Source organism: Pipistrellus hanaki (genome assembly GCF_964339955.1).
Source record: "Pipistrellus hanaki genome assembly, chromosome: 8".
NCBI classification, from domain to species: domain Eukaryota; kingdom Metazoa; phylum Chordata; class Mammalia; order Chiroptera; family Vespertilionidae; genus Pipistrellus; species Pipistrellus hanaki.
Window position 1 is genome coordinate 21,577,882 of NC_140510.1, and position 14,989 is coordinate 21,592,870.

The 14,989-nt window shown below is 35.5% G+C and overlaps 1 protein-coding gene across 1 annotated transcript in view; it reads right to left on the reverse strand.

Annotated features, from left to right (window-relative positions):
• The window catches only part of LRP1B (LDL receptor related protein 1B), a 1,553,318-nt gene that overhangs the window by 138,650 nt on the left and 1,399,679 nt on the right, over positions 1–14,989 (reverse strand). The window contains exon 67 of the mRNA XM_084892846.1: positions 5,869–5,985. Within this exon, the coding sequence (XP_084748972.1) occupies positions 5,869–5,985 (117 nt within the window). The remainder of the gene's footprint in view (positions 1–5,868; positions 5,986–14,989) is intronic.

A 14,989-nucleotide genomic window follows, 5' to 3' on the forward strand; every position in this document is an offset into this window, starting at 1 on the left:
ATCCTAGGCAACAAATCTATCTATATAAAAGCCAAATATGCAAAGTGTACCCTCTGGGGAGTTTGACTGACCAGGAGTTTGATCATTTGCTATAACATGTGATGGCTACCAGGGGCCAGCACAGAACAAATGAAGGTCCCAGCCAGCAGCTGGCAGCCAGGGAAAGAAGGTCCCAGCCACCAGATGGAAGGCCCTGATTGGCCCTGATTGCTGGCCACGCCTAGGGATCCTACCTGTGTACAAATTTCGTGCACCAGGCCTCTAGTATTATCATAAGCCCTTTGTGGTAAGTTAGAAAGTTATAGGAATTTGGGTGTAAGCATCAAAGGAGAATTCTTAGAATATAATTAGTATAACTGACATGTTATACAAATAATCTTCTGATATAAATTCAGTGTGAAAGTACTAGAAATTCAAATAAGGCAGACAGCTTTTCTCTATATATAAATTTTAATCAAGTTGATCAAATTACTTGGCATTTTTACATCTATTGAATTGTTAGTTCCTAATAATGCAAAGATATGAGGAAGTTTTTTGTACATAAATTACATAGAAGGAATACATGCCATATATATTCCATTTGCTACTGATAAAAATAGTATAGATGTTGAGATTTTTCAAATATTTCAAATTTTTTATCTAGATTGTGAAATAATTTCAATGACAATAAAATGTTCTTGTTTTTAAGAGCAGAAATAATTGCTTACGCAAAGTGTCCCTGCTGAAAACTTAACAAGGGAAATGATCAGCAAATGATGATGAAATAACAACACACTATCTCATGCAAAAATAAGAAAGTAGAAAGCATGTTAAATACAAAATATAGTTGGTAGTTAATGGCTCCACTACTATTTAAACTATTCCCACATCTATGCTTAGAGTGTTTCCAACACAGTTTTAAAAATTAAATTCATTAAAGCAGACTCATCAACAAAGAAGTCCAAAAGCAACTTTGAAAATACATTACTAATTTGTAAAATCTATGTATTTAAATTTGTAAAATCTATGTCTTTAAATTTAGACATGAGATTATATTGGTTTTCTTATTTAAAGAAAAGGGGAAACTGCAACAAAAAATAAAAATGCAAAGGCAAGATAACAAATATTTTTGCCTCTTGGACTAAAAAAGATAATGATCAGTAAGGAAAAATGAGAAGTGGAGAGAAATGAAATAGACCATACTACTGATGTTCTTTTTCATGTTAAAAAAGAAAAAGCCTTTTCGTCTCATTTGGGTTGATTTGGAAGGAGTAGTGATAATTTGGGAGGCGGGGGAGGCCTAAAACAATCAACAATACAGTTATTAAAACAAAAGGGTTATTTAGCATAATTCCAAAATAGAAATTTTTGTATGTTTTTACACAAACATTTTTCTTAGGCCTTGTGCTGACTGATAATGGATTTCTTCTCTTCTGTCTTATTATTATTGAAATGTGCAAGATGTCCATTTGTTTATGCTCTGCTAAAGTGTACAAATTGAGTTAGATACAGGCCTTATCCCTTAGGAATTATTGTGGTTCAGTAAGAACACAGAGACAAATATAAAGATAAGGACAGAGATATCTCTACAGATATCAAATACATGAATAAAATATTCTGCATAAAAATTAAAAAAATAAGAATACAGTAGTAATATTATAAACTAGAAGCCCGGTGCATGAAGATTTGTGCATGGGCAGTGGGTCCCTCAGCCTGACCTGGACTCTCTCTCATCTAGGAGCCCTCAGGGGAGCCCTCTCCAATCCGGGAGTTTCTGTCTGTCTTTGGAATCATATTAGCGAGTTGTCTGAGACCCCAAACCAGTTTGGTTGGTTGTTCACAGAATAATAGAGGCTTTTTTTTTTTTTTTTCTTCATTGGTGGAAATTTCCTGGAAGTTTTAAGATATCTTCCCTTTAATTTTTCCTTGACACTCTGATTTTACTTATGTCTCTCACCTTTGCTTTCCTTCCATCCCCCACTGCAACAGTAACTTGCTCCAGACTCACTTTGCTCTAGTGTCCAGGAGATCCGACTGCTACCAGAACTATGATTCCCAGTATTCCTGGTGTTCCCCACACTCTGGGCTTCTGATTTCTGTCCAGTGGCTGCCACCAGAACTACTATTTCTAGAATTCCTGGTTCTCCCCATGCTCCCTTCCTGATCAGTCTTCATCCCATGGCCTCCAGCTCTGCCAAGTCCCCCAAGCCATCAGCTCTCACTCTGCTTTCCATCTAGTGGCTTAGGGAGCCAAATTCCCCAAGCAGCTCCACTCAATGCCTGCTCTCCCTCTCTGTTTTCCACCAGGTGCCTGTGCATGCAAATTAACCCTCCATCTTTGTCAAGCTAATTTGTATACTCACTCCTGATCAGTTGGTGAGCATAGTGGAGGTATGGTCAATTTACATGTTTCACTTTTATTATACAGGATATGTGTCAGGCATTGTGCTAGGCTTTAGATCATACCACCACTCTAGACCAACTCCAGCTACTTAAATAGGAATCTATACTAATAAAAGAGAAAGATACAAATTGACTGTACCTTCGCAATGCCCACCGGCGAATTAGGAGTGAGTATGAAAATTAACCAAACAAATATGGTGGGTTAATTTGCATACATAGGCACTGAGTGGCGGGGGGCAGGGCGGGACACTTGCGCTGTGGTGACGACACAGGCGTTCTGCACACCACAGGCACTCCAGGTGTCTGTGCAGCCTGGGAAGGTGGAGGGGCGGCTCTGGGCCTGAGCAAAGGCAATGCTGGCAGCCAGGGGAAGAAAGGCCCAATCTTGCATGAATCTTTGTGCATCAGGCCTCTCATTTAAGATAAATGTGATAAATAAATGAAGCAATGGAATACAGGAAATATTGGCTGATAGAATGCTGTTATGTAAAAAAAAAAAATTTTTGGTTTTAAATTATACAGCTGATTCATTATCTCTGTTGAGTATGTTTCACTAAATATTAGCTTACAAAAACATGATAATAACATACCACTTCTCTTTTAGGTATATTGTTGTCATTTATATATATATATATATATATATATATATATATATATATATATATATAATTATATACATAGTTGTGTAATATAATATAAACTTATAATTAAAATATATAGATAGTAATTATAATATCTAGTAATTAAATATGTATAATGATATCAATTTTATTATAATTACACATACAAAATTATAATAGTTTCAATATATAACAAGAAATTAGAAATACCTTGATAGCATTTTAATACAGCAACAGTATTATTTTCTAAGTCTGACTTCTATAAGACTAATCTCTTGGTGATCCTATAGATATGTTGTATAGAGGCCCAATACATAAAGATTCTTGCAAGAATGGCTGTTCCTTCGCCTGGCTGCCAACACCTCCTTCACTCTGGCCATGTTACCCAGAGGCCTGGAGTGGCTGGGGTGATACAGAACTCCGCAAGTGTCCTACCCCTCCCTTAGCCACTGAGGGTCTGCATATACAAATTAACCCACCATCTTGTTGGGTTAATTTGCATACTCACTCCTGATTGACTGGTGGGCACCATGAAGGTACAGTAAATTAGCATGCTACTCTTTTATTAGGTAGATTATTTTCTCATTCTTCATAGACTCGGTGTATCTATGTAGAACTGCTGGCATTTTCAATCTTTAAACCCCATTTCTTCTGGCCTATTCACAATGGTATCTTCAAACACCACTTTTTATCTAGATTCCTTGATCCTCCTATTATGTATTTTTACCTATTTAACATGTTCCCAACTCTTATACTTGTCATGTGTATGCTTTCTTTTCTTCCATGTCACTACTCTAATATGCTTATTCTAGTTCCCTATCATCTCTCTTCTGAACATTACTTGTCTTAGGTCACAAGCTCAAAATGAAAAGGACCTGAAGAGAGTCACACAGAATTGAACATTTTGCAGTGCAATGCTTGATATCACAACCACCTCTCTTGTTTTTTCCTAAGATCTCCGAGGCTACAATGATTTACCATGAAGTTTTTACTGTGACAAGTGAGAGGCAGTGTTCCTTCTTGTTTTCTTTCGTCAAAGGCTGCAGATATCAGCAAAATGGAAGCCCCAACACTCAGCCACTCAGGAAGCCCCAAAACTCAGAAGCACGCATGGCAACACTCAGACACTCAGTTCTTCCCCTCCTTTTCTCATTAAGAGCACTAACCTAACATCTTACACATTGGAACAAAGGTTTTTCTAAGATTTAACCTCTGATACTGCTTTCCCATCTTTCCTCTCTTGCTCTCAATAACTTCAGTCATAGGACATTTTCTCTCAGGTATATTATATATACCCCATATTTTTCCGGCGTATAAGACGACCCCTAATTTTACAGTTAAAACATAAGTTTAGGCCTATATTCGCTGTATAAGACTACCCCCCACTTCAAAGAAAAGACTTACTTTGCCATCAAGATCTGCAGGTAATTTTTGTGCAATTTTGGTCTTTTGCCCCCGATTTTCGGTTGACTTTTTTATGTTTCAAAGGTCATCTTATACACCGGAAAATACGGTAATCAAAACTAAATTTATCTCAAGCTAAGTAGTTATCTGTTATATTTAAGCTCTTATATACAAATAAATTAAATAGAAAGTGTATACAAAACTCTTTCTGTACTTGCTCTCCTTTTCCTACCTACCTTACTCCATTAGATTTTGATTTCACTGGACAGAATCTGAGAACATGCCATTTAAAGATTTTTTTAATGACCAATTTAAGGAATCTAGAACACTCAAATGAATCTCTGCCATGCTTTCTACATTTCTAAAGAGTATGATCAGTTGGGAGACATCTATGTGAAGAGGGAGCAATAAAGATTTCTGTTTTCAGAGTATTCCATAGTAATAAAGACCATAGTAATAAAATTCCATTCATACTTAATGTACCTGATACTCAAACACTGGTCAGGTTAAGTTTTGAAAGTTATTCAAAAGATTAATTGATGTTTTGCAAACTGAATAGCTAACTGTTTTATTATGGCTATAACTCTACTAACTGTATGATCTTATATAATAAAACATTATGCTTTACCATAATATAATAATTCCAATTTTGTTTCCTGTGTCTTGGAAAATGAATGCTCATAGTCCCGTTTATAAAAGTTGACATTATTGTTATCATCAAATCCTTTTTGGAAGTAGTAGAATATAAATATTTAATCAATAGAATTCTATTATCTTATGTTTAACATGATTATATAGAAAGTACCAGTAAGAAATATATTCAGAAATTAATGCTAGAATATAGAAATACTGTCACTATTTTATATACATATCCCCAAACTTCTTAGAAAATAAATTTGTTGGATAATTATTATGTTTTGGATTTACTACATAGAAATGCAGTAGGCAGATAATGATAATAGTGTTATTCTGTTTTCAGAGAAAAGCATCCTGAATAAATATGGTGTTCACCACTCCGGAGAGAAAAAACGAATTTCCCTGAAAGAAGCTCATGGGTGGATTTGTAATGGGAAAGAATTTGCAACTGAAATGAAATGAATACCATCCGTTGAAGAATGGTATGTTTTGTGCTGTCTCCATATCACTCAGCTCTTTGTATGAGCATGCATCAAGTGCTTCCTTCACTGCATGCTAATGGGGTGCATTAAGCCTCATGATACTTTCATACCAATTCTGATAACTATAAGAAAATAACTCCCAGGGTGAGCGTTTCAAAAATTCTACCATTTGAAATTCAGGTCAATTTAGTCTGAATATTCTTGTCCAAATGTGAATATATGTATAAAAATGTGAGCTGCAGGACAGAGAGGTTCCTATTCATACCTTCAAGGAGCTAAAAAATGCTATCTGGCATTCTGAATAGGCTGCCGGCTCTCAACATTCTCAGGAAAGTGTTACTTACTACAGTTTTCTTCGTCTGAATTATCACTGCAGTCATTTTGGCCATCACACCGCCAGTGATCTGGAATACAGTTGTTGTTTTTGCACTGGAATTCATGGGGTCCACACGTTTTCTTATCTGTAATAGAAAGAACTAGGGTTTTCATTGTTGACTTCCATGAAAGCTTCCCTCACAATATCCTCACTGCCAGGCTGATTCCAGGGCATATAACATTTCCTCTGAATTTGATTAAATTCTAACTCAGAAGTATTCCCTAGGAAAATTGAAGGCAGATAATGAATATAATTCATCTTTCTGTCTTGTTTTATGTTGTTATAGGTCATATTTTCATCACAGGCTAATTACAAAGCAATTGTTTGGATCACCCCTACAAATTCAACACAAAGCACCAATTAACGAAAACAAATGAACATCCAAATTATCCAAAACTTCCCTTCTCTTTAGAACCCTCCCTCCCTATGCCATCTTCTATTTATGCTATAAAGCAGCAAAAGGAGGTTGTTATCAATCAGACTCTGAGGCTGTCATCTTGTCTTTCTCCCCAAGGAGCTCTTATTCATAATCTACCTATAGTCAGCTGCTCCAATTTCATAAATCATAATAGTGCACAATGTACAAACCTTGTCAATTAATAAAGTGCCATCTCACTGGAACATCTAAACAATCTCAATAAGTATCAGGAGAGGTATTAACTCGCTCTTCATTTTACAAATGACAAAACAGAGACTCTTAGAAGTTTATGAAGTTGATGAATTTTCATTGCCATTAAATGGCACAGCCAATATGAAAAAGTATGCCTTTATTCATGATTTAGTGCTTTTTACAGCAAATCTATGTCCATATGAGCCAATTCCAGAATGCACATAATAGAATGTATTTAATGTTTAGATCATGTATTTTAAAAATCTCTTTGAATAATATCTAATTGTACATAGTCTAAAATAGTGCTTCTTAAATTTTAACATACATACTTATAAATCACTTGGGAATTTTGCTAAAATAGAGATAATGATTGAGTAAATCTGGATTTCTAACAAGCTCCTTAGTGATAACATTGTTCTTGGTCTATGAAACACACTGAGTAGCAAGGCATGTGCCCTGACTGAGAGTCAAAACATTTTTATTTATTTTTTTGGTGCATGGGATGATGCTCAACCAACTGAGTCACACTGGCCAGGGCTGCTTTCATTATTTTTAAATATTGTTTTAAAGTTTTAGAATATATAATGTAAGAAAAATCAAACTGGATCAGACAAACAGATAATGGTGACCTAATATTAAAACATTGGCTCCAAGCAATTCTCCATGACTGCAAAGGTTAACAAGTGGTACCGAGTATCAATACAATCTATGTTTGTTTTTTGTTTTTGTTTTTTGTTATTTTTTGTTTTTTTTTAGTTTCTCACCCTAAATCCTATTTGCATTTTGTTGTTGTTGATTAAACATTTGTATCATATTTTGTGTTTGAAAGAGTTCTGTAGTTATCTTTTAAGAACAAGTTACAGTACATTTCTAAGATGTTCACTTGGAGCATTCAGAAACACTAACATGGAAAGGTTAATTGCCTTACGTAAGGTTATTCAGATTTTATGTTTCCAAGTTATTTAACTTTTGGATCCATAACATTATTAATTAAAATTACACATACAAACTATATCACATTTAAAATATTTTAGACATGTTAGAAGGCACACACATATATATGTGTATATGTGTATATATATGTATATACAGTATATATATACATATATATGATATTTTAATAGGAAAATGCAGGGTCTAAAGCAGTGGTTCTCAAATTGGCTCTGCATCAAAATCACCTGGGGGATTTAAAAAACCCTTGCCATTCCTTTTGTCACATCAATATAATCAGAGTCTCTGGGATAGAGCCCAAACATCAGTATTTGTATTAAAGTTAGCCTGGTAATTCCAATGAACAGCCAAGATTGAAAATCAATGGCCCATAAAACTAATTGCAGAATATATGTAATCCCATATTATAATACTCTAGTATAATTAATATAAACTGTTCATAATATACAGAGTTTTCTCTTAATTAACATCGTTAAACAGCATTGGAAAGTGTATTATTTCACTCTGGGTGTTGGAAATATAGAGAACGCAGATATAGCACAGTCATGCACCATTTAATAGGGATACATTCTGAAAATTATTAGCCAGTTTTGTCAGTGTGTAATCATAGAGTGTGCTTTCACAAACCTAGATGATAAAACTTACTGCAAAACTAGCTACATGGTAGAGCCTATAGCTCTTACACTACAGACTGTACAACACATTACTATTACTGTACAAAACTACAGAAGATAAAGTCAAGCCCAAGAGAAAGTAAGGCAATTAACAGATATAGTAAATAGGATATGTTATGAGGCTGCTGCCAGTTTAGCATGGCAAACTGTTTTACAACAAATATTTTTATATAAGAGGAAAGAGTACACTCTAAAATAATAATTCAAAGTATAATATAATAAATATATAAACCAGTAATATAGTTGTTTACTATCAAGTACTATAAGCTGTTTATAATTGTATGTTCTATACTTTCCTACGAGAGCCAGAGAAGTATATTAGTTTATATCTACATCACTACAAACACCTGAGTAGTGTGTTGCACTCTAACATTAGGTAATAGGAATTTTTCAGCTTCATTATAGTATTACTAGAAGCCAGGTGCACAAAATTCGTGCATGGGGGTGTGTGTTCCACAGCCCAGCCTGCACCCTCTCCAATCTGGGATCCCTCTCACAATCTAGGACTGCTAGCTCCCAACTGCTCACCTGACTGCCTTCTTGATTGCCCCTAACCGCTTCTGGCTGCCAGTATGATCACCTCCTAACCACTCCCCTGCCAGCCTGATTGATGCCTAACTGCTCCCCTGCCAGCCTGATTGCCCCTAATTGTCCTCCCCTGCAGGACTAGTAGCCCCCAACTGCCCTTCCCTGCAGGTCTGGTTGTCCCCAATGTCCTTCCTCTGCTGTCCTGATTACCCCTATCTTCCCCTGCAGGGTTGATCACTCCCAACTGCCCTCCCTTGCAGGCCTGGTCTCTCCCAGCTGCCCTCTCCTGCTGGCCATCTTGTGGTGGCCAGCTTGTGTCTGCATATAGGCAGCCATCTTGTGTGTTGGAGTGGTGGTCAATATGCATATTACTCTTTATTGTATAGGATAGAGTCCTGGTACATGGGTGGGGGCCAGCTGGTTTGCCCTGAAGGGTGTCCTGGATCAGGGTGCAGGTTCCCTTGGGACATGGGGCAGCCTGGGAAAGGGGCCTGTTGTGGTTTGTAGACCAGCCAAATCCCCTGCAGTGATCCAAGTGGAGGCCCTTGGATCTGGGATTTATTTTTCTTCTATAGTTGAAACTTGGTAGCCTTGAGCCGAGGCTGGCCAGGGTGTGCAGAAAGCTTGGCTTCCTCCATTGCAGGGGAAACCCAGGCCTTCTTCTTGCTCCATGGCCACAGCCATTTTTGTTGGGATTTATTTATCTTCTATAATTAAAACTTTGTAGCCTTGAGTGGAGGCCTGGGTCAGCCATGATGTGCAGGAAGCTTGGCTTCCTCCATTTCCGCTTCCTGCTTGCTCTGTGACTGCAGCCATCTTGGTTGGGTTAATTTGAATACTCGCTCCTGATTGGCTGGTGGGCAAGGCTTGTGGGTGTAGGGGAAGCATGGCCAATTTGCATATTACTCTTTTATTAGATAGAATGGGACTAACCATATGTGGCTTATCCTTGTTTCAAACATCATTATATGGCACATGAATATATTTGAAAACTATTTTATTGTTCATTAAGCCTTCATATTAATTGTAGACACTAGTAAAATTGACTGTGCCCAGAAAGGTGGGGTTAAGGACCAACAAAGTGTAAAATTCTATGAAGTATACACTGCAATACTTTTGGTTCTCGTATACGTGGGATGGGACATTTCTGAAAAGAGACACAAGAATCTGTTGACAGTGATGCTTTTGGATCAAGAACTGGGGAAGTGGACATGAAAATGGGGTAAAAGAGAATTCGGTTTTTCTTTATACCGAAAGGAGTTAAAAGAAATTGACAAACTCCTGGAAATAAAGTGAATTTGGGGAAGCCATAGGATTTAGGGTCAGTATATATGTTTGATTATATTTTTATAGATTGGCAATATCAAAAATATAACTTTAAAAACTTTTACAATGGTATTAAAAAATGATTAATACCTATGAATTAAACTTGTAAAATTTGCATAAGACTTTCATACTGGAAACTATATAATGTTGCTGAGAGAAATGAATAATGCCTAAGAAAATGCAGAGCTAGATCACTCATATAGACTAGAAAACTCAGAATTGTCAAAATTTTCTCTTAATTAAAATGTAGAATTAATGCAAAACTATCAAAATTCCAGCACGTTATTTTGAAAGAAAGAGATTATTCTGAAATTATCTTGAAATGAAAAGTATCTGGAATAATCAACCAATATTGAAAAAGAACAAAGTTGGAGAATTTACAGTACCTGATATCAAGAGTTGTTATAAGGCTACAGTAATCACAAGAATACAGTATTGAACAAAATGAAACCAGAAATATAGACACACATATATGATCAAATGATTTTCAAAAAGATCTCGCCAGTATAATGCAGAAAGGAAAAATCCTTTTTAGCACATATAGCTAAATAGCTGAAACAAGTGGCTATCCATATGAAAAACATAAATCTTAATCTATCATATTTTATTGTTTACACACACTAATCAGAGATTATTATAAGTATAAAATGAAGCTCCAAAATTATATAAAAAATCATAATTTTGGAATAACTAAACACAAAAAACATTAAAGACAAAGAAATATCAGTAAATTGGACTTAAATAACACTTTCTTTACACCTCTTCCTGGAAGTCCCACATAACACTTCTGCTTACATTTCAATGGCTGGAAGTTAGTCACATGATGACACCTAGCTACAAAGGGAGCTGAGAGATGTGATGACTTATTCCGGATAGCAATCTATCAACCTAAGGTTTAGGATTCTGTTTCCAAGAATTAAGTAAAAATGGTTATAGATATAGGCAATTTATGAGTCTGTCAATAAAATAACATGGCTAATTAATGCCATAAGGAGGATATCTACAGATACTGAAAGAGAATAATTCTTTTATTTGGAGATTGCAAGTATTATATCCTCAAGTTACCTTGGGTCATTGTTTTAAAATGTGAAGAAAGCACCCATTTCAGAAGACACCAGTAAAGTAAAGAAGAGCTTAGAAATGTAGAAAATGAATATAGGGTGCTTATAACTCTATGTGAGTACTTGAGTCCAAATTGTGTCTAAAGTCAACTCCATCTACTCCTTGGAATCCAGGCAGACAATGTATTTTACTACTAGTTTGTGTTGATTTTCTGTCTTTTATAAGCTAGAGTCCTACCTAAGGCAAACACCATGCTATTTTTTATTGCTTAAAATTCTTATGGATTTATAATATTAATGTTCTTATCTGTATGTGTTGGTTTATATAATACCTAGTCTATTTCATTGGTTTCTAATTACCTGGGGAATATAAATTTCTTTTCATAAGAAAACCAGTCAGTATCTATTTAAAAGTGGTTTGCAAACCCAGGCTTCCATGAAGATGGGAGATAGCATAAACACAGTTTTTGAGCATATTCTCTGCATGACATATGTTATTGCAGTTTCTAGTGATATTGATTATCTGTAAAGCTGCAGGTTGCTTTGCATTGCAAAGTGTTCGGTAGATCTGAAAATTCATTTCATGTTATTGCCCATCAGCAGGGTAATATTCCTCAATGAGCACTCACATGTACAACCTATTCTGCTAGGGCAGTGGTCAGAATACTCGTTAGTCAACAGAGCCAAATATCAACAGTACAATGATTAAAATTTATTTTGAGAGCCAAATTTTTAAAACTTAAACTTCTTCTAATGCCACTTCTTCAAAATAAACTTGCCCAGGCCTTGGTATTTTGTGGAAGAGCCACACTCAAGGGGCCAAAGACCCGCATGTGGCTCACGGGCAGCCGTCTGCTGACCACAGAAAGTGGGTAGAATACGTGGATGCACCAGCAGTTGAAAACAACAGTTCCAGCTGCAGCTTGTCCCAGTGGAACCCTGCAACTTCCGTTCTGTGTTTGAATTTATTATTATTGTTTTAACTTTTACATTATTCTTCCAGGTAGAAAGGAGAAAGGTTTATAAAGTAAAACAAATTACCAATGACATATTTTCTTTATGAAGAGGTAAATCTATAATAAGCTAGCTCGCTAGACACTCCAATAATGACATTTTAAAAAACTGTGTGTCAATGCAATGCGATTTTCAATGTAAAATTTTGAACTGGCATTATGCAGTTTTAGAAAGTGTTGTATCACATCTGACACCAATTTGTGATTTTTTAAAAAGAAATTTGTATTGTAGCTTTAAATTTGTTTGGGGGGTGGGAGAGTAGTTATTATTTCATCTTTTGCCAATAGACGCTGTATGTCACGTGCCAAACTTCTGTTTTTCATTCATAATTCTTTTTCCAACAGTCTGTCATATTTTTTTAGGTTTATTGAGAAATAATTGACATATATCACTGTCTAAATTTAAGGTGCACAGCTTGATGGTTTGATTTACACATATGTGAAATGATTAGTAAAACCTTAGTTGTTGAATTTAATTCTTTCCAGAAGACTCTTGGAGAAGTGATTTGTTTGAAAACCGAATCATTTCCCCCCACTAGAAATAATGTAAATTGAAATAATCCATTCCAGCCCACAAATGACTCCCTGTTTTCACCTTCCTTATATATAGTTCATAGCTAGTATATAGTTTAACCTATAAATAAACAATTTTTCTTAAATTCATTGAACCGCCTCCTATAGCCTTAAATGAATCACTTTCAGCACTTGTTCCAGGGGTATCTTTCAGGTCAGAAGGAGGTGTCCTCATTCTTTCACATATCACTGGCTATCTGCTTGTTTAGATACATCAACAACAGGTTTTGTTGTTGTTGTTGTTTTGTTTTGCTTTATTTTGTTTTTACCTCTTCAATAGTCTGTGATCGTTGTTTGCTGCCTAGAGATGTTTTTCGTCAAGCTAAGGTATCAGCATGAAAGGGTTGTCAGATTGAAAATGGAAGTTTTGGTCAAGAACCTAGACATTTTTTTTCATGAACAACTTGGTTGAGAACTAAATTTATTCCAGATGGAAGTTGTTTCTGTACTACAATAGGTTAAGCTAACATACATCTTCTTCTATGGATACATTAAAAAGAAAAAAGGAAGACAATTTCCTGTAATGAGAACTCTTAAGATTTACTTTGTTAACAACAGTGTTACCTATAGCCATCATGTTTTATATTACTAGTACTTATTTATATTATAACTGAAATTTTATAACTTTGTTACTTTCCTCTAATTCCCCTTTTGCCTACCTTCTGCCTCTAGTAACCACAAGTTTGATCTCCTTTTTTAATGAGTTTGAAGGATTTGTTGCTTGTTAGATTTTTTTTTTTTTTTTAAAGATTCCACATATAGCTCTGACCAGTTTGGCTCAGTGAATAGAGCGTCGGCCTGCGGACTGAAGGGTCCCAGGTTTGATTCAGGTCAAGGGCATGTACCTTGGCTGTGCAAGGGGCAGCAGATCGATATTTCTATCTCATCAGTGTTTCCAACTCTCTATCCCTCTCCCTTCCTCTCTGTAAAAAAAAACACAAACAAATAAACAATAAAACAGATTTAAAAAAAAGAAGATTTCACATATTACTGAGATCATATAGTTTTTGTCTTGATCTGACCTATTTTACTTATTATACTGCTCTCAGGTCCATCCATGCTGTCACAAATGGTATGATTTCCTTGGTTATTTTTTTATTTTTATTTTGTGCATGTGTGTGTTTATGGTTGGATAATACAACAGGTCCTCAAGTTATGTTTTATTCAATCTCATTTCATGATAATGATGACCAGATGTGTAGGATACTAACTCTTGTTTTTATCAATTAGTCTATGGTAATATTGTTTTGTTATAGATCTTTTTTTGCACTTCCAATAACCTATTGGCATTGTGTATATACCACAATTTCTTTGTGCATGCATTAGTCAATGGATACTTAAGTTGTTTCCATGTCTTGGCTATTATAAGTAACGCTACTTTAACATGAAGTGCAGGTTATCTATCTGTTTCAGTTAGTGTTTCTATTTCCTTGGGATATATTCCCAGAAATGAAACTGCTAGATCATTTACTAGTTCTATTTTTAATTTTTTTGAGGATCCTGCAGACTGTTTTTTATACTGGCTGCACCAATTTACATTCCCACCCATAATGCACAAGGGTTCCCTTTTCTCCACATGCTCACCAGCATTTGTTACCTTCTTTTTGATGATGGCCATGCTAACAGACATGAGGTAATATATCATTGTGACTTAATTTGCATTTCCCTAATGACTAGTGATATTGAACACAGCCTGCAGTCTTGACAGACTGGTTGCTGTTTGTGGATCATAAATGAGGACAACTCAGATCTCTACAATAAAAGGCATATGTAAGGTATCCCTTTTCAGAATCATTCTTAAGCCCCGGTTATGGATTCTGGTAGTCTTACTCTAGAAATTCCACTTATATACCCTCATCCAGGTTAGAGAAAAAACAAAATAAGTTGCTTTCTGAATTTTGTCCAAATACTAATTTTGCTTTATTTTATTTATTTATTTATTTATTTATTTATTTATTTATTTATTTATTTTTAATTGATTTCCTACAGAGAGGAAGGGAGAGATATAGAGAGCTAGAAACCTCGATGAGAGAGAAACATCGACCAGCTGACTCTTGCACACCCCCTACTGGGAATGTGCCCGCAACTCAGGTACATGCCCTTGACCAGAATCGAACCTGGGACCCTTGAATCCGCAGACCAACACTCTACCACTGAGCCAAACCGGTTTCGGCAATTTTGCTTTATTTTAAAAGCAATCAAAGCAATTAAAAAGTGAGTCTACCAAACATTTTTTAACATAGTTGATTACATTTATTTAGTTGCAATGACCCTATTGAGGAGTCACTAAATAGTTATTCTCTTTACAGTTTTGGATGGACCACATCAGACTCTGATCTGGTGAAAAGAATGA